This window comes from Oncorhynchus mykiss, chromosome 19 (genome assembly GCF_013265735.2).
Source record: "Oncorhynchus mykiss isolate Arlee chromosome 19, USDA_OmykA_1.1, whole genome shotgun sequence".
NCBI classification, from domain to species: Eukaryota; Metazoa; Chordata; class Actinopteri; order Salmoniformes; family Salmonidae; genus Oncorhynchus; species Oncorhynchus mykiss.
The window spans coordinates 15,936,014-15,961,177 of NC_048583.1; the positions used below are offsets into that span (position 1 = coordinate 15,936,014).

Consider the following 25,164-nt stretch of genomic DNA (forward strand, 5'->3'; position numbering starts at 1 on the left):
CTGCACTGAAAGTAAAGGGGCTGAATAATTTTGCACGCCCAATTTTTCAGTTTTTGATTTGTTAAAAAAGTTTGAAATATGCAATAAATGTCGTTCATTTATAAATGTCGTTCATTGTGTCCCACTTGTTGTTGATTCTTCACAAAAAAATACAGTTTTACATCTTTATGTTTGAAGCCTGAAATGTGGCAAAAGGTCGCAAAGTTCAAAGGGGCCGAATACTTTCGCAAGCACTGTACATTGAAGGTACAATCCACGAAAGTGAATCTTAATCGAATCTAACCTTCATGGATAAAAATATAAAACCATGGAAGTGAGATAGTCATTATGTATAATGCACTTTGTAATATTCATGTCATACCAGTGCAGTGGTATATTTTTATGTAACCAACAACCGCACCAATTTTAGCTAGCTAATTAGCAATAGCATCCTTTTGCACGTGAGCTAGCTAATTGCTTACAATGAGGGAATCTTATTTAGACAAATTTGACTACTTGAGCAGTAAGCCTAGGTTTACATGTACAGTTATGTAATCGATTTGATCGTTGATTTTCTGTGTTTCTTCAATGTATGCTTTGTGTTTTGCTGGCTCTAAATGTGTATCGTTGATGCCGATGGCCATTCCCTAAGTTACACATAGCGAGTCTACACAGCCTACACATAGTATATACAGTAATGAAATGAAATGCCTATTGCTTATTTCATGCCTTTCTAATTATCGTGCATTTTATGTCTATGCTTATTTTCTTTGATGTACAGAGTGGAGGGCGAGAGTCCCAAAATAAAAAAATGCAGCAGCAGTCGACTTCATCACTGCCCCTTCTGCACATATAAAGCTGAGCAATATATGGCCAACAACCACATCAAAGGTCATGCTTCAGTGAGGCGTAGAGGTACTATTTCATTCTTTGTTTATTGAATATATTTGACATTCATGTTTTTTTGCCTTATTTTTTCAATTACATCAGTGTATTTAATTAAATTGTATAACTTGTTACTTTACTGTTATTCTTCTCTTTCAGAGTTAACAATCATAAAGTGTGGCTTCAGTTATAGAAATGCGACTGTCAGGGGGGAGCATTTAGGCACAACACCGGAAACAGACAAGTAAACGGAAGTGAACAAGGCTAAGAACAACTTCCACGTTAGCGGTTTTATTTAGACGTTTTAACATCCTGGAACTCAAAATCGGATTAATTGAACTGGACATCATCACCCCGTGTAGTGTTTAGTTCGAGTTTGAGACAGGACTTATTTGATAGCTAACTAGCTAACAATGGCTAACTGTATGATTTTTCACACTCAAATAGCCTCCATCATGGAGGTTCTAGCGAATGCAGCCGTGGCAGAGATCTGTAAACTCGTAGACGACGACTATGCAGTGTTTCGTTTGGAAATAACTCAAAGCCAGAAAGAAAACAGGGCATTGCGGAGGAAACTACTGGAATCGAAGGTGGCACGGGAGCGCGCAGAAAGGACAACGCGAGAGCGCGTCCTCGCCAGTCGTCCCAGTAGTGTCAAGATTGTCGAACGATACAGAGGAATGGCAAGAGGTACATTTAACCGAAGGACGAGGATGCATGGCCTGTCGCGTTCATAGCGTAGTGCCTGTCACCTCGTTCACCAATGCAGATATGTTCAGATGTGTTACCCAGAATTATGTCTGTATATTGTATATAGAACAAGTAGAATTGGACAGTCGCTTTAAAAACAAAAAACACAAAACAAATGTAGGGATCTGGCAGTTCTTGGGCGATGGTCTTCCACAGCTTTGATGATCGGCAGTTCAGAAAGGTATTATCTTGAGAGGGAGCATACAGTGCATTCGGAAAGTATTCACAACCCTTGACTTTTTCCACATTTTGTTACATTACAGCCTTATTTTAAAATTGATTAAATTAAAATTTTCCCTCAATCTACACACAATACCCCATAATGACAAAGCGAAAACAGGTTTTTAATATTTTTTTCAAATGTTTAAAAAATATAACAGAAATACCTTATTTACTTAAGTATTCAGACCCTTTTCTGTGAGACTCGAAATTAAGCTCAGGTGCTTCCTGTTTCTAGTGATCATCCTTGAGATGTTTCAATTTGATTGGAGTCTATCTGTGGTAAATTCAATTGATTGGACATGATTTGGAAAGGCACACACTTGTCTATATAAGGTCCTACATTTGACAGTGCATGTCAGAGAAAAAAACAAGCTGTGAGGTCGAAGGAATTGTCCGTAGAGCCCTGAGACAGGATTGCGTCAAGGCACCGATCTGAGGAAGGGTACCTCAAGAAATTCTGCAGCATTGAAGGTTCCAAGAACACAGTGGCCTCCATCATTCTTAATGGAAGACGTTTAGAAACACCAAGGCTCTTCCTAGAGCTGGCTGCCCGGTCAAACTGGGCAATCGGGGAAAAGGGCTTGGTCAGGGAAGTGACCAAAAACTCAATGGTCACTCTGACAGAGCTCCAGAGTTCCTCTGTGGAGATGGGAGGACCTCCCAGAAGGACAACCATCTCTGCAGCACTCCACAAATCAGGCCTTTATGGTAGAGTGGCCAAACGGATGCCACTCCTCAGTAAAAGGCACATGACAGCCCACTTGGAGTTTTCCAACAGGCACCTAAAGTCTCTCAGACCATGAGAAACAAGATTCTCTGGTCTGATGAAACCAAGATTGAACTCTTCGGCCTGAATGCCAAGCGTTGCATCTGGAGGAAACATGGCACCCTCCCTACAGTGATGCATGGTGGTGGCAGCATCATGCTGTGGGGATGTTTTTCAGCGGCAGGGACTGGGAGACTAGCCAGGATAGAGGGAAAGATGAACAGAGCAAAGTACAGAGAGATCCTTGATGAAAACCTGCTCCAGAGTGTTCAGGACCTCCGACTGCGGCGATGGTTCACCTTCCAACAGGACAATGACCCTAAGCACACAGCCAAAACAACGCAGGAGATGCTTCGGGACAATGTCCTTGAGTGGCCCAGCCAGAGCCCGGACTTAAACCCACTCAAACATCTCTGGAGAAACCTGAAAATAGCTGGGCAGTGACACTCCCCATCCAACCTGACAAATCTTGAGAGGATCTGCAGAGAAGAATGAGCTCCCCAAATACAGGTGTGCCAAGCTTGTAGCATCATACCCAAGAAGACGCTAGGCTGTAATCACTGCCAAAAGCTGCTTCAACAAAGTACTGAGTAAAGGGTCTGAATGTGTATGTTAATGTGACAGCAGTTATTTTTAAAACATTTCTAAAAACCTGTTTTGTCTTTGTCACTATGGGGTATTGTGTGTAGATTGATGAGGGGAAAAAACAAATGAATCCATTTTAGAATAATGCTGTAACGTAACAAAATGTGGAAAAAGTCAAGGGGTCTGAATACTTTCTGAATTCAGTACAGCCAGGCTGGGCAGCGTGGTAGAGACAATACAATATTTACTGAGATCTCTACATAGGATGGTCCAAGTCAGTTTTAGATAGAACACCTGCCTGTGGGGAAAACAGCCTATGGTTACTTACATTGCCTTCAGAAAGTATTCATACCTCTTGATTATTCCACATTTTGTCGTGTTACAGGCGGAATTCAAAATGGATTCAAAATATTTTTCTCTCAACCATCTACACACAATACCCCGTAATGATAAAGTTGTAACATGTTATTTGAAATTTGTTGCAAATTTCTTGATAATGAAATACAGAAATGTCTAAGTTACATAAGTATTCACACCACTGAGTCACCTTTTAGAACTGTGAATCTTTGAGTAAGTCTCTAAGAGCTTTCCATTCCTGCATTCTGCAACATTTGCCCATTATTCTTTTCAAAATTCTTCAAGCTCTGTCAAATTGGTAGTTGATCATTGCTAGACATCCCTTTTTTAGGTCTTGCCATAGATTTTCTAGTAGATTGAAATCAAAACTGTAACTCAGCCACTCAGGAACATTCACTGTGTTCTTGGTAAGCAACTCCAGTGTAGATTTGGCCTTGTGTTTTCGGGTTATTGTCCTGCTGAATGGTGAATTAGTCTCCCAGTGTCTGGTGGAAAGCAGACTGAACCAGGTTGTCCTCTAGGATTCCATTCCGTTTATTTTTTATCCTGAAAAACTCCCCAGCCCTTAATGATTACAAGCATACCCGTAACATGATGCAGCCACCACTATGTTTGAAAATATGGAGAGTGGTACTCAGTAATGTGTTGTTGGATTTGTCCCAAACATAATACTTTGTATTGAGGACAAAAAGTAAATAGCTTTGCCATTTAATTTGCACTATTACTTTAGTGCCTTGTTGCAAACAGGATGCATGTTTTTGAATATTTTTTATTCTGTACAGGCTTCCTTCTTTTCACTCTGTCTATTAGGTTAGTATTGTGGACTAACTACAATGTTTTTCATCCATCCTCAGTTCTCTCGTCACAACCATTAAACGCTGTAACTGTTTTAAAGTTACCATTGGCCTCATGGTGAAATCCCTGAGCAGTTTCTTTCCTCCGGCAACTGACTTAGGAAGGACACCTGTATCTTTAAAGTGGCTGGGTGTTTTGATGCGCCATCCAAAGTGTAATGAATACCTTTACCATGCTCAAAGAGATATTCAAAGTCTGCTTTTTTAAATGTTTTACCTATCTACCAATAGGTGCCCTTTGCGAGGCATTGGAAAACCTCCCTGGTCTTTGTGGTTGAATCTGTGTTTGAAATCCACTGCTCGACTGATGGACCTTACAGATAATTGTATATGAGTACATAGATGAGGTAGTCATTCAAAAATCATATTAAACACTATTATTGCACACAAATTGAGTCAATGCAACTCATTGTGACTTTTTAAGCAAATCTTTACTCCTGAACTTATTTAGGCTTGCCATAACAAATGGGTTGAATACATTAAACTCAAGACATTTCAGCTTTTAAATTGAAATAATTTGTTTAAAAAAATTATGAAAAACAATTCCAATTTAACACTATGGGGCACTGAGCACTGTGTGTAGGCCAGTGACTAAAATACATACATGTAATCAATTGTAAATACTGTAGGCTGTAACACAAAATGTGAAAAAGTAGTGTGATTGCTTGCTTAAGGCACTTGTAGGTTACCCCATTGGCTCACAGAAAAAACTTGATCCTTTTCAAACAATTTTCTTGTCTGCTGTTTTAGTAAATTACAAAACTACATTTAAGAAAAATGAATTTTTAACATTGCCTGCTTCAGAGAGAGAGAGTCCGGGACAAGGTAGCACGTCTGGTGAACAGGTCAGGGTTCCAAAGCCGCAGGCAGAACAGTTGAAACTGGAGCAGCAGCACAACCAGGTGGACTGGGGACAGCAAGGAGTTCAGGCCAGGTAGTCCTGAGGCATCGTCCCAGGGTTCAGGTCCTCTGAGAGGCAGAGAGAGAGAATTAGTGGGAGCAAACTTAAATTCACACAGGACACAGGATAAGACAGGAGAAATACTACAGACATAACAGACTGACCCTAGTCGCCCGACACAAACAGTTGCAGCATAAATACGATACCCCCAGACAGGGCCAACCAGGCAGGATATAACCCCACCCACTTTGCCAAAGCACAGCCCCCACACCCCTACAGGGATATCTTCAAACCACCAACTTACTACCCTGAGACAAGGCTGAGTATAGCCCGCGAAGATCTCCCCCAAGGCATGAATCCGAGGGGTGCGCCAAACCCGGACAGGAAGATCACGTCAGTGACTCAACCCACTTAAGTGACGCACACCTCCTAGGGACGGAATGGAAGACTACCAGTATGCCAGTGACTCAGACCCCGTAATAGGGTTAGAGCCAGAGAATCCCGGTGTAGAGAGGGGAACCGGCCAGGCAGAGACAGCAAGTGCGGTTTGTTGCTCCAATGCCTTTCTATTCACCTTCACACCCCTGGGCCAGACTACACTCAATCATAGGACCTACTAAAGAGATGAGTCTTCAATAAAGACTTAAAGGTCGAGACCGAGTCTGCGTCTCTCGAATGGATAGGCAGACCATTCCATAAAAATGGAGCTCTATAGGAGAAAGCCCTGCCTCCAGCTGTTTGCTTAGAAATTATAGGAACAATAAGGAGGCCTTCGTCTTGTGACCGTAGCATACGTGTAGGTATGTACGGCAGGACCAAATCGGAGACATAGGTAGGAGCAAGCCCATGTAATGCTTTGTAGGTTAGCAGTAAAACCTTGAAATCAGCCCTAGCCTTAACAAGAAGCCAATGTAGAGAGGCTAGCACTGGAGTGATACGATCACATTTTTTGGTTCTAGTCAAGATTCTAGCAGCCGTATTTAGCACTAACTGAAGTTTATGTAGTGCTTTATCCAGGTAGCCGGAAAGTAGAGCATTGCAGTAGTCTAATCTAGAAGTGACAGAAGCATGGATTCACTTTCCTGCATCATTTTTGGACTGAAAGTTTCTTATTTTTGCAATGTTACGTAGATGAAAAAAAACTGTAATTGAAATAGTCTTGATATGTTCGTCAAAAGAGAGATCAGGGTCCAGGGTAATGCCGAGGACCTTCACAGTTTTATTTATGACGACTGTACTGTACAACCATCAAGATTGTCAGATCCAACAGAAGATCTCTCTGTTTCTTGGGACCTAGAACTAGCATGTCTGTTTTGTCCGAGTTTTGCCTCCATCCACTTCCTTATGTCTGAAACAGGTTTCCAGGAGGGCAATTTTGGGGCTTCACCATGTTTCATCAAAATGTACAGCTGTGTATCGTCCTCATAGCAGTGAAAGTTAACATCATGTTTCCGAATGACATCACCAAGAGATAAAATATATAGTGAAAACAATAGTGGTCCTAAAACGGAACCTTGAGGAACACCGAAACTTACAGTTGATTTGTCAGAGGACAAACCATTCACAGAGACAAACTGATATCTTTCCGACAGATAAGATCTAAACCAGGCCAGAACTCGTCCATGTAGACCAATTTGGGTATCCAATCTTTCCAAAAGAATGTCATGATTGATGGTGTAAAAAGCAGCACTAAGGTCTAGGAGCACGAGGACAGATGCAGAGCCTTGGTCTGACGCCATTAAAAGTTCATTTACCACCTTCACGAGTGAAGTCTCAGTGCTATGATGGGGTTTGAAACCAGACTGAAGCGTTTGTCTTCAGGAAGGAAGTAAGTTGCTGCGCAACATCTTTTTCTAACATTTTTGAGAGGAATGGGAGATTCAATATAGGCCAATTTAGTTTTTAAAATATTTTCTTGGTTAAATTTGGGGTTTTTAAAGAGAGGCTTTATTACTGCCACTTTTAGTGAGTTTGGTACACATCCGGTGGATAGGAATCCCTTTGTTATGTTCAACATAGGAGGGCCAAGCACAGGAAGCAGCTCTTTCAGTAGTATAGTTGGAATAGGGTCCAGTATTCAGCTTGAAGGTTTAGAGGCCATTACTATTTTCATGAATGTGCCAAGAGATATAGAATTAAATAACTTGAGTGTCTCCTTTGATCCTAGGTCCTGGCAGTGTTGTGCAGACTCAGGACAACTGAACTTTGGAGAAATACTCAGATTTAAAGAGGAGTCCGTCATTTGCTTTCTAATGATCATGATATTTTTGTCAATGAAGTTAGTGTATTTATTACTGCTGAAGTGAAAGCCATCCTCTCTTGGGAAATGTTTTTTAGTTAGCTTTGCGACAGTATCATTTGTTTGGGGGGGGGGATTGTTCTTATTCTCCTCAATTAAGTTTGGAAAATAGGATGATCAAGCATTATTGAGGGCTCTTCGAAATTGTATGGTACTGTCTTTCCAAGCTAGTCGGAAGACTTCCAGTTTGGTGTAGCGCCATTTCCGTTCCAATTTTCTGGAATCTTGCTTCAGGGCTCGGTTATATTCTGTATACCTGGAAGCAAGTTTCTTATGACAAATGTTTTGTTTTTAGGGGTGCGACTGCATCTAGGGTATTACGCAAGGTTAAATTTAGTTCCTCAGTTAGGTGGTTAACCGATTGTTGTACTCCGATGTCCTTGGGTAGGTGGAGGGAGTCTGGAAGGGCATCTAGGAATCTTTGGGTTATCCGAGAATTTATAGCACTGCTTTTGATGATACTTGGTTGGGGTCTGAGCAGATTATTTGTTGCGATTGGAAACGTAATAAAATGGTGGTCCGATAGTCCAGGATTATGAGGAAAAACATTAAGATCCACAATATTTATTCCACAAAACTAGGTCCAGAGTATGACTGTGGCAGTGAGTAGTTCCGGAAACATGTTGGGCAAAACCCCACTGAGTCGATGATGGCTCCGAAAGCCTTTGAGTGGTGGGTCTGTGGACTTTTCCATGTGAATATTAAAGTCACCAAAAATTAGAACATTATCTGCCATGACTACAAGGTCCGATAGGAATTCAGGGAACACTGTATATGGCCCAGGAAAACAGTAGCTATAAAAAGTAGGAGTAGGCTGCATAGATTTAATGACTAGAAGCTCAAAATATGTAAACTTAGTTGTTTTTTTAATTGAAATTTGCTATAGTATATGTTAGCAACACCTTCGCCTTTGCGTGATGCGCAGGGGATTTGGTCACTAGTGTAACCAGGAGGAGAGGCCTCTCCACACAGTAAATTCATCAGGCTTAAGCCATGTTTCAGTCAGGCCAATCACATCAAGATTATGATCAGTGATTAGTTCATTGACTATAACTGCCTTGGAAGTGAGGAATCTAACATTAAGTAATCCTATTTTGTGATATCACAATCTCTTTCAATAATGACAGGAATGGAGGAGTTCTTTATTCCAGTGAGATTTCTTATGCGAACACCGCCTTGTTTAGTTTTGCCCAATCTAGATCGAGGCACAGACACGGTCTCAATGGGGATAGCTGAGCTGACAACACTGACTGTACTAGTGGCAGATTCCACTAAGCTGGCAGGCTGGCAGGCTGGCTAACCGCCTGCTGCCTGGCCTGTACCCTATCTCATTGTGGAGCTAGAGAAGTTAGAGCCCTGTCTATGTTCATAGATAAGATGAGAGCACCCCTCCAGCTAGGATTGAGATCATGACTCCTGAGCAGGCCAGGCATGGTCCTGTTTGTGGGTGAGTCCCAGAAAGAGGGACAATTATCTACAAATTCTATCTTTTGGGAGGGGCCGAAAACAGTTTTCAACCAGCGATTGAGATGTGATAGTCTGCTGTAGAGCTCATCACTCCCCCTAACTGGGAGGGGGGCAGAGACAATTACTCGATGCCAGCACATCTTTCTAGCTGATTTATACACGGAAGCTATGTTGCACTTGGTGACCTCTGTTTCATCCTAACATCGTTGGTGCCGAGGTGGATAACAATATCCCTATACTCGCCAGTTTTAGCCTTAGCCAACACCATCTTAAGATTAGTATTTACGTCTGTAGCCCTGCCCCCTGGTAAACAGTGTATGATCTCTGGATGATTCTTTTTAAGTCTAACACGGAACACAAACCGTCTGCACGCGTGCGCCATCGTACATAAATGTATTTTGTCCCCCCACACCAAACGTGATCATGACAGGCAGGTTAAAATATCAAAACAAACTCTGAACCAATTATATTAATTTGGGGACAGGTCGAAAAGCATTAAACATTTATGGCAATTTAGTTAGCTAGCTTGCACTTGCTAGCTAATTTGTCATTTTTAGCTAGCTTGCTGTTGCTAGCTAATTTGTCCTGGGATATAAACATTGAGTTTATACATAAAACACATAAAACCAGTCAACCGAATCGTTTCTAGTCATCTCTCCTCCTTCCAGGCTTTTTCTTCTCTTGACGTTATATTGCGATTGGGAACTTTCATAAATCAGGTGCATTACTGCCACTGACCTTGTTCATCTTTCAGTCACCCACGTGGGTATAACCAATAAGGAGATGGCACGTGGGTACCTGCTTCTATAAACCAATGAGGAGATGGGAGAGGCAGGATTTGCAGTCGATCTGTGTCAGAAAAAGAACTGACTTCTATTTTAGCCTTTGGCAACGCAGACGCTCGTTGGCGTGCAATAATTGAATTACAGATTTCTAAATGTATTTTGCACCGCAAGCGGTGTAGTCAGCCTGTAATCCTGCGGGTAATGGTCAGAGCTTGTGGTGGGAGGTTTTGGCGGCTCAGACGCCACACCGTAACGGGTGGAGGAGAGACCTGAGAAGGCTCTGACTCGTTGTTAAATGGGGAGAACCGGTTGAAAGTTTCACTCGGCTGAATGAGCGACACCAGTTGAGCATTTCGACAGCATTTGCTTCCAGAAGCCAAGAGAAAACTGTCCGGCTGCGGCGACTGTGCAAGAGGATTTATACTACTAGCTGTACTTTTTGGTGGCACCAACGCTGTTTCATCTTTTCCAACACTGAAATTACCCTTGCCTAACGATTGCGTCTGAAGCTGGACTCAACATAAGGCGATAGTTCTCCTGTATATTATGAATAAAGCGACTGCAATTAGATGGCATAATGTTAATGTTGCTACTTACCTTCGGTTGGTGGGGGTCCTGTAGAATAATGTCCAGATAGAGCGTACGAGATTAAAAACGTTGAGCGAGGGGAAAAATAAAAATATAAAACGGTTGTTAAAAATGTAGAGTTTGCAACAAACCGCTCAGCAGCAAGTAAACATTACACGTTTTCCACACCCTTAGCTACGTGTAAGCTACTTGAGCACCTGGTCCCCACATTTCCCACGCCGAGTTGCCAAAATCCACAGGGCTCTTCTTGCAGGCTATATTTCCCTACGTGGCAGCATTGCGATCCGTAGGTCAGGGTTTTTGACCTGGTTAGCAGTGGCGGTTCTAGACCATTTCATCTGGAGGGGCCAAGCTGTACCAGTTGTGACTGTTAGAGGGACCAGTTACATTAGACGTTATTGTTGTCATATCATTTTCCTCACTGCATTGCAGGCATTAGCAGGCAAAATACCATGTTCATAATCATTCAACAATTTATTAGCATTTTCTGTCTAATAACGGATGTAAAAAAAGAATGATAGAAAAAATGTGTTATGTAACAATGATTTCATACTCCACATTTAGGGGGGCCACAAGGGGGTCCAAAATTGTTGTCACAGGGGCACTGCCCCCTCCCCAGAACCGCTAGTGTTGGTGACATGTGCATTGAACAACACAACAGCTTTTCAGGCATGTTTTGTTATTTCTGTATAACAAAAAATTGACCACGATGTCTCTTTTACAATAAAGGTGAACGGGAAAGAATATTTGTTTTCCAACATTTGTGGGCGTGGTCGAGGGGAATTCCTTATTACGTATAATATCGACCCTGAGTATACCTCACCTCGCCATGGAAACCACGGAGCAGTATGCGTATGCAGTAACTCCCGTGATTAGATTACTTACTTACTTAGTTAGCTAGCTATCTTGTAGTCTGGTTGCCGTCTCTGTTCAGCTACTTAATTCCACTCATTGTACTCCAAAGATGTGACAAGGAGTGTAATGTTAGGTAAAACGTCTGGTACGCAGACTAGCTCTCTTGCACAAAGAAACAATATCATATTCTAACCAGATTCTTGATTTACTGCATTACTTACTGCATTATAAACAATATGATGCATGGAACATAATACATCAAGTGTTACCTTACATCCTTGCCTATTGTAGACTTGGTCAGTAGTGTACAATATACCGTTGACAGTGCTTGACTTAACTAGGTACCAGGACTCATTTTGGGTGCCGGTACAGTTTATATTTAGGTGCAGGACCTCCACAATACTTTTGAACTAATATTCTATAAGAGGAACAGGAGTTGAAGCAGTAGAAAATTTGATGTGCTGACACTCGGCTCCAGTGAGCTCCTGCACAAGTCAAGCACTGACATTGAACATTGACAGTAGCTAACCTAACCACAGCTTTCCCCCAATCACACTCTCAGGTGAAGGACATCTCACTGGAGGCCACAGGAGCTTTGTGAAGCCAGTGGGACACAATACTTGGAGAGATGACCAACCAATCACTGTTGATGAGGGGAGTGGAACCTCAACCCAGCATGTTATCATGATAGAGGTTTGTGTAACAGTGCATCAAATGTGGCCAGTTTATTTCAAAAAGGCACCTCACCTTTTCACTTGCTTACATGTACATCCTCATTTATCTGCCATAGCAGAGCTTGTGAGACTTCCCTATGACATTGTTATCCAATTCTACGCATGTACCGGTAATAACCTCCTCTCTTGTATCAGGATGCAGATGCAGAGGCTGCAGGTCCTAGAGGATCGTCCCTGGTCAAGCAGGAGAGGACTGAAGAAGAGGACACACAACACAACATCACGGAGGTCAGTGGCATGCTAGAGGTTAGTGTAATAGTGTAGCATAAAAAATGTGTTACTTTGCAAATCAAATGTGTCCGTTTATTTCAGAACGCTCCCCTCAGCGATTCACTTGCTTACATGTACAGTGCCTTGCGAAAGTATTCGGCCCCCTTGAACTTTGCGACCTTTTGCCACATTTCAGGATTCAAACATAAAGATATAAAACTGTATTTTTTTGTGAAGAATCAACAACAAGTGGGACACAATCATGAAGTGGAATAACATTTATTGGATATTTCAAACTTTTTTAACAAATCAAAAACTGAAAAATTGGGCGTGCAAAATTATTCAGCCCCTTTACTTTCAGTGCAGATAACTCTCTCCAGAAGTTCAGTGAGGATCTCTGAATGATCCAATGTTGACCTAAATGGCTAATGATGATAAATACAATCCACCTGTGTGTAATCAAGTCTCCGTATAAATGCACCTGCACTGTGATAGTCTCAGAGGTCCGTCAAAAGCGCAGAGAGCATAATGAAGAACAAGGAACACACCAGGCAAGTCCGAGATACTGTTGTGAAGAAGTTTAAAGCCGGATTTGGATACGAAAAGATTTCCCAAGCTTTAAACATCCCAAGGAGCACTGTGCAAGCGATAATATTGAAATGAAAGGAGTATCAGACCACTGCAAATCTACCAAGACCTGGCCGTCCCTCTAAACTTTCAGCTCATACAAGGAGAAGACTGATCAGAGATGCAGCCAAGAGGCCCGAGATCTACAGCTGAGGTGGGAGACTCTGTCCATAGGACAACAATCAGTCGTATATTGCACAAATCTGGCCTTTATGGAAGAGTGGCAAGAAGAAAGCCATTTCTTAAAGATATCCATAAAAAGTGTCGTTTAAAGTTTGCCACAAGCCACCTGGGAGACACACCAAACATGTGGAAGAAGGTGCTCTGGTCAGATGAAACCAAAATTGAACTTTTTGGCAACAATGCAAAACGTTATGTTTGGTGTAAAAGCAACACAGCTCATCACTCTGAACACACCATCCCCACTGTCAAACATGGTGGTGGCAGCATCATGGTTTGGGCCTGCTTTTCTTCAGCAGGGATAGGGAAGATGGTTAAAATTGATGGGAAGATGGATGGAGCCAAATACAGGACCATTCTGGAAGAAACCCTGATGGAGTCTGCAAAAGACCTGAGACTGGGACGGAGATTTGTCTTCCAACAAGACAATGATCTAAAACATAAAGCAAAATCTACAATGGAATGGTTCAAAAATAAACATATCCAGGTGTTAGAATGGCCAAGTCAAAGTCCAGACCTGAATCCAATCGAGAATCTGTGGAAAGAACTGAAAACTGCTGTTCACAAATGCTCTCCATCCAACCTCACTGAGCTCAAGCTGTTTTGCAAGGAGGAATGGGAAAACATTTCAGTCTCTTGATGTGCAAAACTGATAGAGACATACCCCAAGCGACTTACAGCTGTAATCGCAGCAAAAGGTGGCGCTACAAAGTATTAACTTAAGGGGGCTGAATAATTTTGCACGCCCAATTTTTCAGTTTTTGCTTTGTTAAAAAAGTTTGAAATATCCAATAAATGTCGTTCCACTTCATGATTGTGTCCCACTTGTTGTTGATTCTTCACAAAAAAATACAGTTTTATATCTTTATGTTTGAAGCCTGAAATGTGGCAAAAGGTCGCAAAGTTCAAGGGGGCCGAATATTTTCGCAAGGCACTGTATACGACTGATTGTTGTCCTATGGACAGAGTCTCCCACCTCAGCTGTAGATCTCTGCAGTTCATCCAGAGTGATCATGGGCCTCTTGGCTGCATCTCTGATCAGTCTTCTCCTTGTGTATGAGCTGAAAGTTTAGAGGGACGGCCAGGTCTTGGTAGATTTGCAGTGGTCTGATACTCCTTCCATTTCAATATTATCGCTTGCACAGTGCTCCTTGGGATGTTTAAAGCTTGGGAAATCTTTTTGTATCCAAATCCGGCTTTAAACTTCTTCACAACAGTATCTCGGACCTGCCTGGTGTGTTCCTTGTTCTTCATGATGCTCTCTGCGCTTTTAACGGACCTCTGAGACTGTCACAGTGCAGGTGCATTTATACGGAGACTTGATTACACACAGGTGGATTGTATTTATCATCATTAGTCATTTAGGTCAACATTGGATCATTCAGAGATCCTCACTGAACTTCTGGAGAGAGTTTGCTGCACTGAAAGTAAAGGGGCTGAATAATTTTGCACGCCCGATTTTTCAGTTTTTGATTTGTTAAAAAAGTTTGAAATATCCAATAAATGTCGTTCCACTTCATGATTGTGTCCCACTTGTTGTTGATTCTTCACAAAAAAAATACAGTTTTATATCTTTATGTTTGAAGCCTGAAATGTGGCAAAAGGTCGCAAAGTTCAAGGGGGCCGAATACTTTCGCAAGGCACTGTATATCCTCATTTATCTGCCATAGGTGAGCTTTGTGAGACTTCACATTGTTATCCAATTCAACTAATGTAATGGTAATAATCTCCTCTCTTCTTGTCAGTCTGCAGAGGCTGAAGATCCTGGTGTCAAGCTAGAGAGGTCTGAAGGAGAGGAGGACCCATGGCACAGCAGAGACATCCAAACTGTAACGGCTGAAGCGCCCCATGTAAACAGAAAAGACCCAACCTCACCAGCACAGCCAAGGACCCGACGCAGCATCACGGAGGTCAGTGGAATGTCGAACGCCGTCCTCAAGTCAGAGACAGACACCAAGACTTTAACTGTAACACACAGTCTCTTACACACAGGATGTGACCACAGATCAGATCCAGAGAGACTGGGGCTGGGGAGACTGGGCTGTCCTCCTGCTCCCGGCTCAGAGTACTTACCAGTATTTCAACAGAGCCAGAGAACGGTTCATTCCAGTGGGGATGGTAACTCGTTAGACACTAATGGTGATGATTCATCTTGTTCTTACGCTACAGAGATGGACCCTGGCAACATATCCTTGGGTTTAGAGACACAAACTGATCTGTCCAGAGGGGACTGGAACCGGTACAGTAGCAGTATATACTCTGAAGGGTGCCTAGATAAGAAAGGGGAGGGTCTGGTCGTAGATGAAGTGACCATGAAAGTGGAGGGCGACGTTCCTCCCACATGGAATGCAGATAGTCACCTAGTAGACAGACACTCACAGGGCAGAGATTTCTTAAATTACAGGGGAAGCTTAGAGACAAATCCAAATGTCACGACCCACTCCCCTTTACACACGTTCAGGGATCATGACCAAGTGTCTACGTCGATGGGGCCTTCCGATTTACACAGCCGTGTCCTTTTCGATCAGGTATTGAATTCAAACGACAGGGCTAAAGGCCAGACTCGGGGAGGGGTAACCACATCAGGCAATTGCAAAGAGAAACGGTTCCTCTGCATGTTCTGTAACAAAGGCTTCAGCTGCCTCCAGAAGGTGGAGGTCCACCAGAGGATCCACACAGGGGTGAAACCCTTCAGCTGTACCCAGTGTCACATGCGCTTCGCCCAGGCTGGCACCCTGAAGAGGCACCAGACGGTCCACACAGGGGTGAAACCCTTCAGCTGTACCCAGTGTAACATGCGCTTCGCCCAGGCTGGTGACCTGAAGAGGCACCAAAGGGTCCACACAGGGGAGAAACCTTACAGCTGCCCCCAGTGTGAGAAGAGATTTACCCGCCAGCACCAGCTGAAGATGCACATGAAGGTCCACACGGGAGAGAGGCCGTTCGCCTGTGCGCACTGCGGGAAGAGATTCTCAGATAGGAGCTACCTCAGGATACACCAGCAGAAAAAACATTCCACTCAATAGCTTCAGGACGTTTAGATGTATTAAATATAAAGATTCATTTTCATTGTTGTCAGCAGAAAGGACCCACAGATGCATTTGGAATAATGCGAGTAGCAGATTTCAGTGTTGAATATTCCTGGGTAGAATATTACATCCAGACATGTGATATATATTTTAGGCATATTTGTGCCTAAAAAGTATGTTACATATTGTGTTTGTACTGTGTAGGCCAGGGATGGGCAGCTTTGATGGGTGTGGGAGCCACAAAAAAATCGGAACTCAGTCAGAGCCCGCCCTAGCCTTTTGGGGGCCCTAAGCTATATTTTGCGAGTAGAGCATTTTAGCAAAGAGAAAAAAATTGTAGTTTTAGAGTTCATTTCCTGCAATTCTACACATTTTGTCATGAGGTGGATAGAAGATTGCAATTTTTTAATGTAATTTTATGCAATTCTACGCATGATCATGAGGGCCCCCAGGTCAGTAATTAAATCATGATTGCTTCAAGTTTGGAAATAATATGCATTTTGCCAGAGGGTGGAAACAAATGCTTGCAGTTTTTTTATATGATATCTAACAATCAATTGGGTCCCCCCTGTCAGTAATTCGGCCATGATTACTACAAGTTTAGATAGCTTGGGGGGGGGGTTAATCCATAGACAAAAGGGTTGCCCATCCCTGGTGTAGACTATATGTGACTCGCTCTATAATAATCAGTCGGAAGTAGCAATGACTAATTTGCATATAAATTGTGTTTTTGTCGAAATTTAGATTTTTTTGCTATTTGGGGGTTTCATCTGGTTTTAACAAAACAATGTCTTTGCTTTCATCATCTGTATGTGTAATTGCCAAATTCAGTATGAATATAGTTTTTAATCCTTTAAATGTAGGATGAAACGTAGCACTTTCCAATCCATTTGGTGGATGCTAGCTTGTAACACATCAGGCTTTCGAGGCACTAGCTTATCTGCGCTATCAAAACCCTCATCTATTCCGAAATCATGAATGAATTACAAACTAGCTACCTCACTATATAGTTTGAATCAAGCTACAATAAGCTATTCAATCGGATGATTTTCCTGTTTTCCCAATCAAAGCTACTGTAGTGTATCATCCGCGGGAAAAGGCTACACTCTCTCGCTCATAAAGACCCATCATACATAGTTACACTGTCACTACTGCCTACACCGTAGCTAGTTAGCTTTGCTTTCAACTGCACTGATGGATTTCCGGGAGAGAGAAATCGCAAGATTTTTAAATAGTAATGTTGTGCTGGGAGCTGGTTCAGACGATCAGTGGCATCAAGACCACCTGTGCACCTGTTAATCGTGAATCGATCAATGACGGCGCTTCAGTCGGTCGAGGGGAAATATGTCAGTGGTGCTGGGCAAGAAATTGAAAAGGATTGCGAGTTCAGGTGCACGTGCAAGTCCAATAAAGGGAAGCCGTGATATTTGGTTTTTACCCCCGAGGAGATGGTCAAGAGACGTGACCAGATGAATTAGCTAACTCACCAATGGTAAGTGCTTGCCATTCAAGTAGTAGTCAAGTTTATGTGGGTGTGTAATGTGTGCATGTTTTCTGTGTCTGTCTATCTGTTAGTGTGTTTGGGTGTGATAAGGCACACGTAGACTGACTAGCTAACTGTTAATGTATTAAAGCCAACTGTGTGTGTGTGTGAGTGAATGTGTGGCTTGGGGGGGAGAGAGTGAAGTGGGGGATGTGTAGCCCATGCAACCTAGCTATGTAGATAGTAACTTATGGGACCTGTGTATGTTGTGGGTGCTGGTATTTGTCCTAAAGACGGGTTACATAAATCCATGAAATGGCCATCTATAAAGTTATGACATTTATTTATATCGAACCTGACCCATTTACACTACTAATAAAAGTGTGTGTGATTCACGCATGCATTTCAATCTGTACAGGTTGCGTAGTTTGTGTTTTATTGAACATGTTTATATCACTTTAAAATGTATTGGCTAGAATAGATGACGACAATGACTGAATGTTAAAAAATTGTATATTGTTAGTTGTCTTATTTTTCAGATGAAAAACATCTAGTGCTCATTGGCAAGATCTCTGGTTCCATGAACCTCTGCAAGGAAATGGTCATCTCGAACCGGAACTAACAAAAAGATAACATCAGAGGACATATTTCTTTGAGCAAATCTGCAGAGAAACATTCAAGTTCCGACACGCGTAAGTTTTCATTTGAGTAATACAACCTGATGTCCTCTGTTCTTATTGGGGCTGCAACAGTATTAACAAGTTCATGAGATATTTAAGAAAAGATGAGTAGTAGGCTAAATCATGAATAGAAATAAAACAGCTGAGAATACATTGTGCCTTTCAGCACATTTTAACAGGCATGTTTAAAAATGTCAGAATTTCTACAAAAAGCTGACTGCAGTGATAAAGTCCTATAGTTCTAAGGATCGGGATAAAGCTCCAAGGAAAAAAGAGGTGTGGTGGTCATCTCGCCAGAAAACAGGTGCTGTCCTACGAGGACACTCAGTGAATTGTCCACTATGTCAACAACTTCACCAATATCCACGCGGTGCCGCTCCCAGGACAGATCCCTGGATTTAAGAAGTCAGACATCCTGATGCTACCGACATTTGAGACCAAAGTCCTGTGTGTGGCGCTAGTACAAAAACGTTAATGCGTGATCATGGTGAGTGTTTTCCTAAATCTCTATACTTATATTTGTACCAAACGCTCGTCGGCTCACGCCAGTGACAAAGACTCTAACCAAAGCCCACACAAATCGGATCCAAAGAGACTGTCGGACCTTACTCTCTGGTGACGCACTGGTGTAGTCAGATTTTCTTTAACGTTTCTCATTTTAGTTGTTGCTTAGAGACCAGGACTTACTCTGACCATTTTTAGCTCATTCTGTTGCTTGTACACTACATTACCAAAAGTATGTGGACACCTGCTCGTTAAACATCTCATTCCAAAACCATGGGCATTAATATGGAGTTGGTCCCCCCTTTGCTGCTATAACAGCCTCCACTCTTCTGGGAAGGCTTTCCACTAGATGTTGGAACATTGCTGTGGAGACTTGCTTCCATTCAGCCACAAGAGCGTTAGTGAGGTCGGACACTGATGTTAGACGATTAGGCCTGGCTCGCAGTCTGCGTTGTAATTCATCCCAAAGGTGTTTTGATGGGGTTGAGGTCAGGACTCTGTGCAAACCAGTCAAGTTCTTCCACACCAATCTCGACAAACCATTTCTATATGGACCTCGCTTTGTGCAGGGGGGCATTGTCATGCTGAAATAGGAAAGGGCCTTCCCCATACTGTTGCCACAAAGTTGTAAGCACAGAATCGTCTAGAATGTAATTGTATGCTGTAGCATTAAGATTTTCCTTCACTAGAACTAAGGGGCCTAGTCCAAACCATGAAACACAGCTCCAGACCATTATTCCTTCTCCACCAAACTTTACAGTTGGCATTATGCATTGGGGCCGGTAGCATTCTCCTGGCATCCGCCAAACCCAGATTCTTCCGTTGGACTGCCAGATGGTGAAGTCTGATTCATCACTCCAGAGAACGTGTTTCCACTGCTCCAGAGTCCAATGGCGCCGTGCTTTACACCACTCCAGCCGACACTTAGTGTTGCGCATGGTGATCTTAGGCTTGTGTGCGGCTGCTCGGCCATGAAAACCCATTTCATGAAGCTCCCAACAAACAGTTCTTGTGCTGACGTTGCTTCCAGAGGCAGTTTGGAACTCAGTAGTAAGTTCTGCAACTGAGGACAGACGATTTGAGCTTCTCGTTCTTTGAGCTCGTGTGGCCTACCACTTCGCGGGTGAGCCGCTGTTGCTCCTAGACGTTTCCACTTCACAATAACGGCACTTACAGTTGACAGGGGCAGCTCTAGCAGGGCATAAATTGTACGAACTGGCTTGTTGGAAATGTGGCATCCTATGACCGGGCCATATTGAAAGTTACTGAGCTCTTCAGTAAGGCCATTCTACTGCCAATGTTTGTTGATGGAGATTGCATGGCTGTGCTCTATTTTATACACCTGTCAGAAACGGGTGTGGCTGAAATAGCTAAATTCAGTCATTTGAAGGGGTGTCCACATTCTTTTGTATACATAGTTTATGTGTACAATTGTGTGCACATGTATCCATATATGTGCACGTGTGTGCGCGAAAACGATGTAGACAGACACTGTCTGTATAGTCGGAGCAAGATGGTGTGTGTGTGTGTGTGTGTGTGTGTGTGTCTGAGCGTGCGTAAGTGAAAAAGAAGAACATGGGCACTCGTCAATGGATTTCATGTATTGTTTTGTAATTAAGTAAATAGTTGTTGTTCATTATTTGAATAAATGTCTTAAAAGTAATTGCAAACGTTGACTGTGTTTTTCTCAAAAACATGATTTGGTGATACTCTGCATGTAATGGCACGTAACTTTCTTGTCATTTGGAGTAGAGTGATCATGATGGTCTCGGTAGAAAGCTAACATTCTCCATTTTCCAGCACTGTGTTTTGGGGTCAATGTGACTGATTATGATAAAGCGAGTCACATATCATGTTCACAAATGCCTACTTCATTATTTCCATTCAACTACTTCATTATTTCCATTCAACTACTTCATTATTTTCCCAAAACACTTTTAATGAGAAAATGAATGCAGTACATCAAGTTCATGCCGATTTTAAATATATATAATAAAATGTATGTGATTTTCATATGGTGTATTGAACACTTGTTTATGTTTAATAAAACAATTGGACTTTTCATTCTAAGACTTTCATTGAGACTCTTTAATATACATCACATCTGATCTCACCCTATTCTGCATACACCAGTTAGCACTTTATAACCAATATACACTTACTAAATATACCTACACAAACCCAGACACTAACAAACACCTACTGTACATGTCAAAATAGTTTAGTCAGGTTTGTCTGATGATGACTTTTGACTTATCATCATTATTTATTTATTTTTACCCACAACATCATATTTATGATGGGTTTAACAACAATGAAGTCATTCTGTAACTACAGTATAGGACTCAAACGTGGTAGGGATGGCTAAAGACTCCATGTCAAAAGTGTGTTTATTATCTTTGTGTATATACCTGAGGGAGTGTATGTCTGTGTAATCTTTATCACCTGTCTCTTCCAGGAGGAGGAGGGTCTGGAGGTGCTGCTGGTGAAGGAGGAGGGGTGTGAGGAGGGTCTGGGGAACCCTGAGGGGACCATGGTCATGGAGGACAACCTGACTACACCTCCTGAACCCACAGAGGAACCAGCTGAGCAGCACAGGACCACACACAGTCTCACTGAGGTAAACCCACTGTATGGTATTAGGTCAGAACCCGTATCCAAAAAGTATCTTAGAGTATGAGTGCTGCTCAGTTTCGCCTTTTAAATCATAATGAATAAGACTACATAGCAGGGATGCAAACGAGTCACCTTTCGTCGAAAATCGACGTTTTGAATCGTGTAGATCCGATGAGAGAAGTTTTTTTGTGAACAATAACGAAGAGGTAGGTGAGAAGCCTGGCCACGGAGACGGGGATGAGAAGGTGATGAAGCGTACTTCATGAGCTGTAACCGAAAAACAACTGGCATTTGGAAAGTTTGAGGCGAGGGAGAAAGTGGTGGAACAAGTATTAGCATTGTTAAGTATCTTGCTAGCTGGATCGAACTCTCCTTTAGCTAGCCAGAGAACTGTTGAGCAACATTAGCCAACTTTGATGATCAAATCATTTAGTTTATTGTATGAAAATTAGCTGGCTAATAAAGTCAGACAGCTATCTATCTAACGTTACAACATCAGATGAGCTAACGTTAGTAACCTAAATAATTCGCTATAGTATTAACTGATAACTGTTATACGACTCCTTGCGGTTCCTCAAGTTATAACGCGTTAAGTTGCTTACTGGACCCTGGCAATTTGTGTGAAATGTTAACGAACTAACTACTTACTATATGTGAACTAATGTTTACCCTCTACAGTATGTGGTTCATTTTCAGAATGAGAGAGTTAGGTGAACATGAGGCGTTGCTTGTTAAACAAGTGGGTTCAGGGATGAAGTGTAGCTAGAGCTGTGCCTGGTTTATGCTGGATGCCAATAGAGGTGAAAGAAACGGCACACACGTTCCCTCCCGCCAGGTGTACTCTGCCTGAAAGAGGATCAATTACACCAACAAAGGGTATCATGCTCTGCTGGCACATTGTAAAGCAGATGTCCACAGGAAGAAAGTGTACAATGTAATAACATTCAGTGTAGCCCACAGATATTGCTTTTGTTGTGTTGACCTCGACCGTAACACTTTCGTGTGAGTGAGGGGGGATTATTAAATGTTTTACTCAGTGAACGTTATTTTTGTACACATGTAGCCTTGTGCACTTGATGATGTCTACTATAGTGGCCACTATAATAGAGCAAAAATACAATGCCTGTTTGTTTCATTCTATTTCTACTTTAAGATTTTTTTCCCCCAAGTGCAATATTTAGATGTGCTTGGGGTCACAAGCGTTCTATTTTAAAGACTGTCATGGTAACAAGCATTCTATTTGAAAAGGCTGTCATGGTAACAAGCGTTCTATTATAAAGGCTGTCATGGTAACAAGCGTTCTATTATAAAGGCTGTCATGGTAACAAGCGTTCTATTTTAAAGGCTGTCATGGCTAACTGGAATATTATTGTATTGTTTTTTTTCTCAAGACTTGAGTGTCATTTGTTGTAAAATCTAGGCAACAAATAACATTGGATTGCTTTCCTTACATTTTTTAGCTGTGAGTTAGGTTCACATTAACCACTTTTTATTTTATACACAGAGACTGATCATGTAGATCATATTCTTTGTTGTTTAATTAATTAGTCAAAACCTGTATTTCCCCCTAGCAGGGATTTTCTTTTGCATGTTTCAGTGCCCCCCCAAAAAAGTGTTACCTCACCAGTTTGCATTCCTGTATATAGGCAGGTGGGGACCTGATCCTAGATCAGCACTTTTACTCTCAGACTGTGGATACTGGCCCAGGTCTTGATTAATTTTGTTTTAAGTGTGGGACCATGTCTTTGACTTAGCAAATCATTAAATAGTGTCAAGTAATCAAATCGACTAACACATTTGCTTAGTATTCATAGCAATACCTCATTGCCCAATCAGATGCGCCATAGCAGGGTGCTCATATCAGATTTCTTGATCCAACATCCTCTCACTCTGTATCTCTTACAGCCAGTAGACATTGAGGATGGGAAGATTGATCTGCTGGTAGTCAAAGAGGAGAGAATAGAAGACATATCCGAGAGCACTGACCTGCTGAGTGGACTAAAGATGGGGGAGCAAGGTAAGAGAGAAATACATATAGCCTACATACAGTAATTGATTTTCAATGGGATAGTGATGCACCTGGCTATGATTTTTTTCCATAAAACTCCATATGTTTAGTTCTCTGCCATGTTTATGAAGTCTATTTTGTAACCTCTTCCCGCAGGTGGTTGGCTAGAGGCTAACAGAGGAGTCTGGGTGTCCATCTTGGATTCCAAGACCGGTGCAGCTAAGATCCCAGGGGACGACATCACTGAGCAGGCCAGGACCAGATGCAACATAATGGAGGTCAGCGGATGGGACAGTGTCCTCAACTCTGGGCTGGGGAACAACACTGTTAACCACAACCAGAAACCGACAGTGAAAGAAAAAACAACAGCTGAACTTAGTCTCCATGGCAACAGACTGGCTGAGACCAGGGCGAGACGTAGATTAGGTCTGCGAGGGCGGGGAGGTGTCTGTATTCAGCTGGAGAGAACAGACACAGAGTTGGTTAGCGATGCTCCCTCCTGCTCTTATAGTTGTGATTCAGAGAGACTGATGGTGCCTCAGGTTAACCCCCTAACAGGTGCTGCCTTCAACCTGCCTTCTATAGGATCCATCAACTGGAACATGGACCCTGAGACAACACAGACACTCCCTGGCCTTCGTCCTCCTCACACTTTCCTAATGTTAAACCAGACCTCAGACAAGGCCAGTGCCTCAACACTAAATGGCTACGCAAGCCCATTGACAAATGAAAGTGGTAGTAATGCTATCAGCAGATCCAGTGGCAAAGAGAAGCGCTTCCTGTGTTCGTTCTGTGGGAAAGCCTTCAGTTTCCCCAAACAGGTGGAGATCCACCAGAGGATGCACACGGGGGAGAAACCGTTCAGCTGCCATCTGTGCCGGGCTAGTTTCTCCCACTCGTCCAGCCTGAAAAGGCACCAAATGGTCCACACAGGGGTGAAACCCTTCAGCTGTACCCAGTGTAACATGCGCTTCGCCCAGGCTGGTGACCTGAAGAGGCACCAGAGGGTCCACACAGGGGAGAAACCCTTCAGCTGCCCCCAGTGTGAGAAGAGGTTCACCCGTCAGAACCAGCTGAAGATGCACCTGAAGGTCCACACGGGAGAAAGGCCATTTTCCAATACGCACTGCAGGAAGAGGTTCTCAGAGAGGAGCTACCTCAGGATACACCAGCAGAAAAACCATTCCACTCTATAACATTGAAAGTAACCATTCCGCTGGATAGCTTCTGATGTGTTGATCAAACCTTGCAATAAAGACAAAGATTAATTTTCATAGTTGTCAGCAGAAAATACCCACAGATGCAGATTTCAGTGTTGAATATTCTTTGGGAGAATATTTCATCCAGACATTGTGTGATATATATGCCTAAAAAGCCTGCATAGTGTTTGTATTGTGTAGGCTGTGATTTTCACAAATACCTATTTCATTACTTCCATTACTCCCCCCCCCCCCCCCCCCATACACTTTTAATGAGAAAGTGAATGCAGTTTTAGTTGAGATGTGTGGTTTTCATATGGTGTATTTAAAACTGGTTTATGTTTAATAAACACTGACTTTTCAGTCTGACTTTTATTGAGACTCCCTGAAGACACAGTGTACAAAACATTATGAACACCTGCTCTGTCCATGACAGACTGACCGGGTGAAAGCTATGATCCCTTATTGATGTCACCTGTTAAATCCACTTCAATCAGTATAGATGAAGGGGAGGAGACCGGGTAAAGATACATTTTTAAGCCTTGAAACAATTGAGACATGTATTGTGCATGTGTGCCATTCAGAGGGTGAATGTGCAAGA

The 25,164-nt window shown here is 42.4% G+C and overlaps 2 protein-coding genes across 8 annotated transcripts in view; one reads left to right on the plus strand and one right to left on the minus strand.

The window, feature by feature from the left end:
* Positions 1–25,164, minus strand: part of LOC110498461 (zinc finger and SCAN domain-containing protein 2) — a 771,911-nt gene that overhangs the window by 266,857 nt on the left and 479,890 nt on the right. The gene's annotated exons all lie outside the window — the stretch shown is intronic.
* Positions 1,087–24,926, plus strand: LOC110498463 (zinc finger and BTB domain-containing protein 18). Of its 4 annotated transcripts, none has more exons than XM_036953699.1 (7): positions 1,087–1,554; positions 11,833–11,986; positions 12,163–12,273; positions 14,790–14,954; positions 21,199–21,360; positions 23,262–23,373; positions 23,521–24,926. In XM_036953699.1, the coding sequence occupies exons 2-7, from the start codon at positions 11,978–11,980 to the stop codon at positions 24,558–24,560; spliced, it is 1,599 nt and encodes a 532-aa protein (XP_036809594.1). In that variant the 5' UTR covers positions 1,087–1,554; positions 11,833–11,977; the 3' UTR covers positions 24,561–24,926. The 4 variants fall into 4 exon arrangements, with proteins under 4 accessions (XP_036809594.1, XP_036809591.1, XP_036809592.1 ...); XM_036953696.1 differs by having other exon boundaries at positions 11,856–11,986; XM_036953697.1 differs by having other exon boundaries at positions 11,856–11,986; positions 12,163–12,255.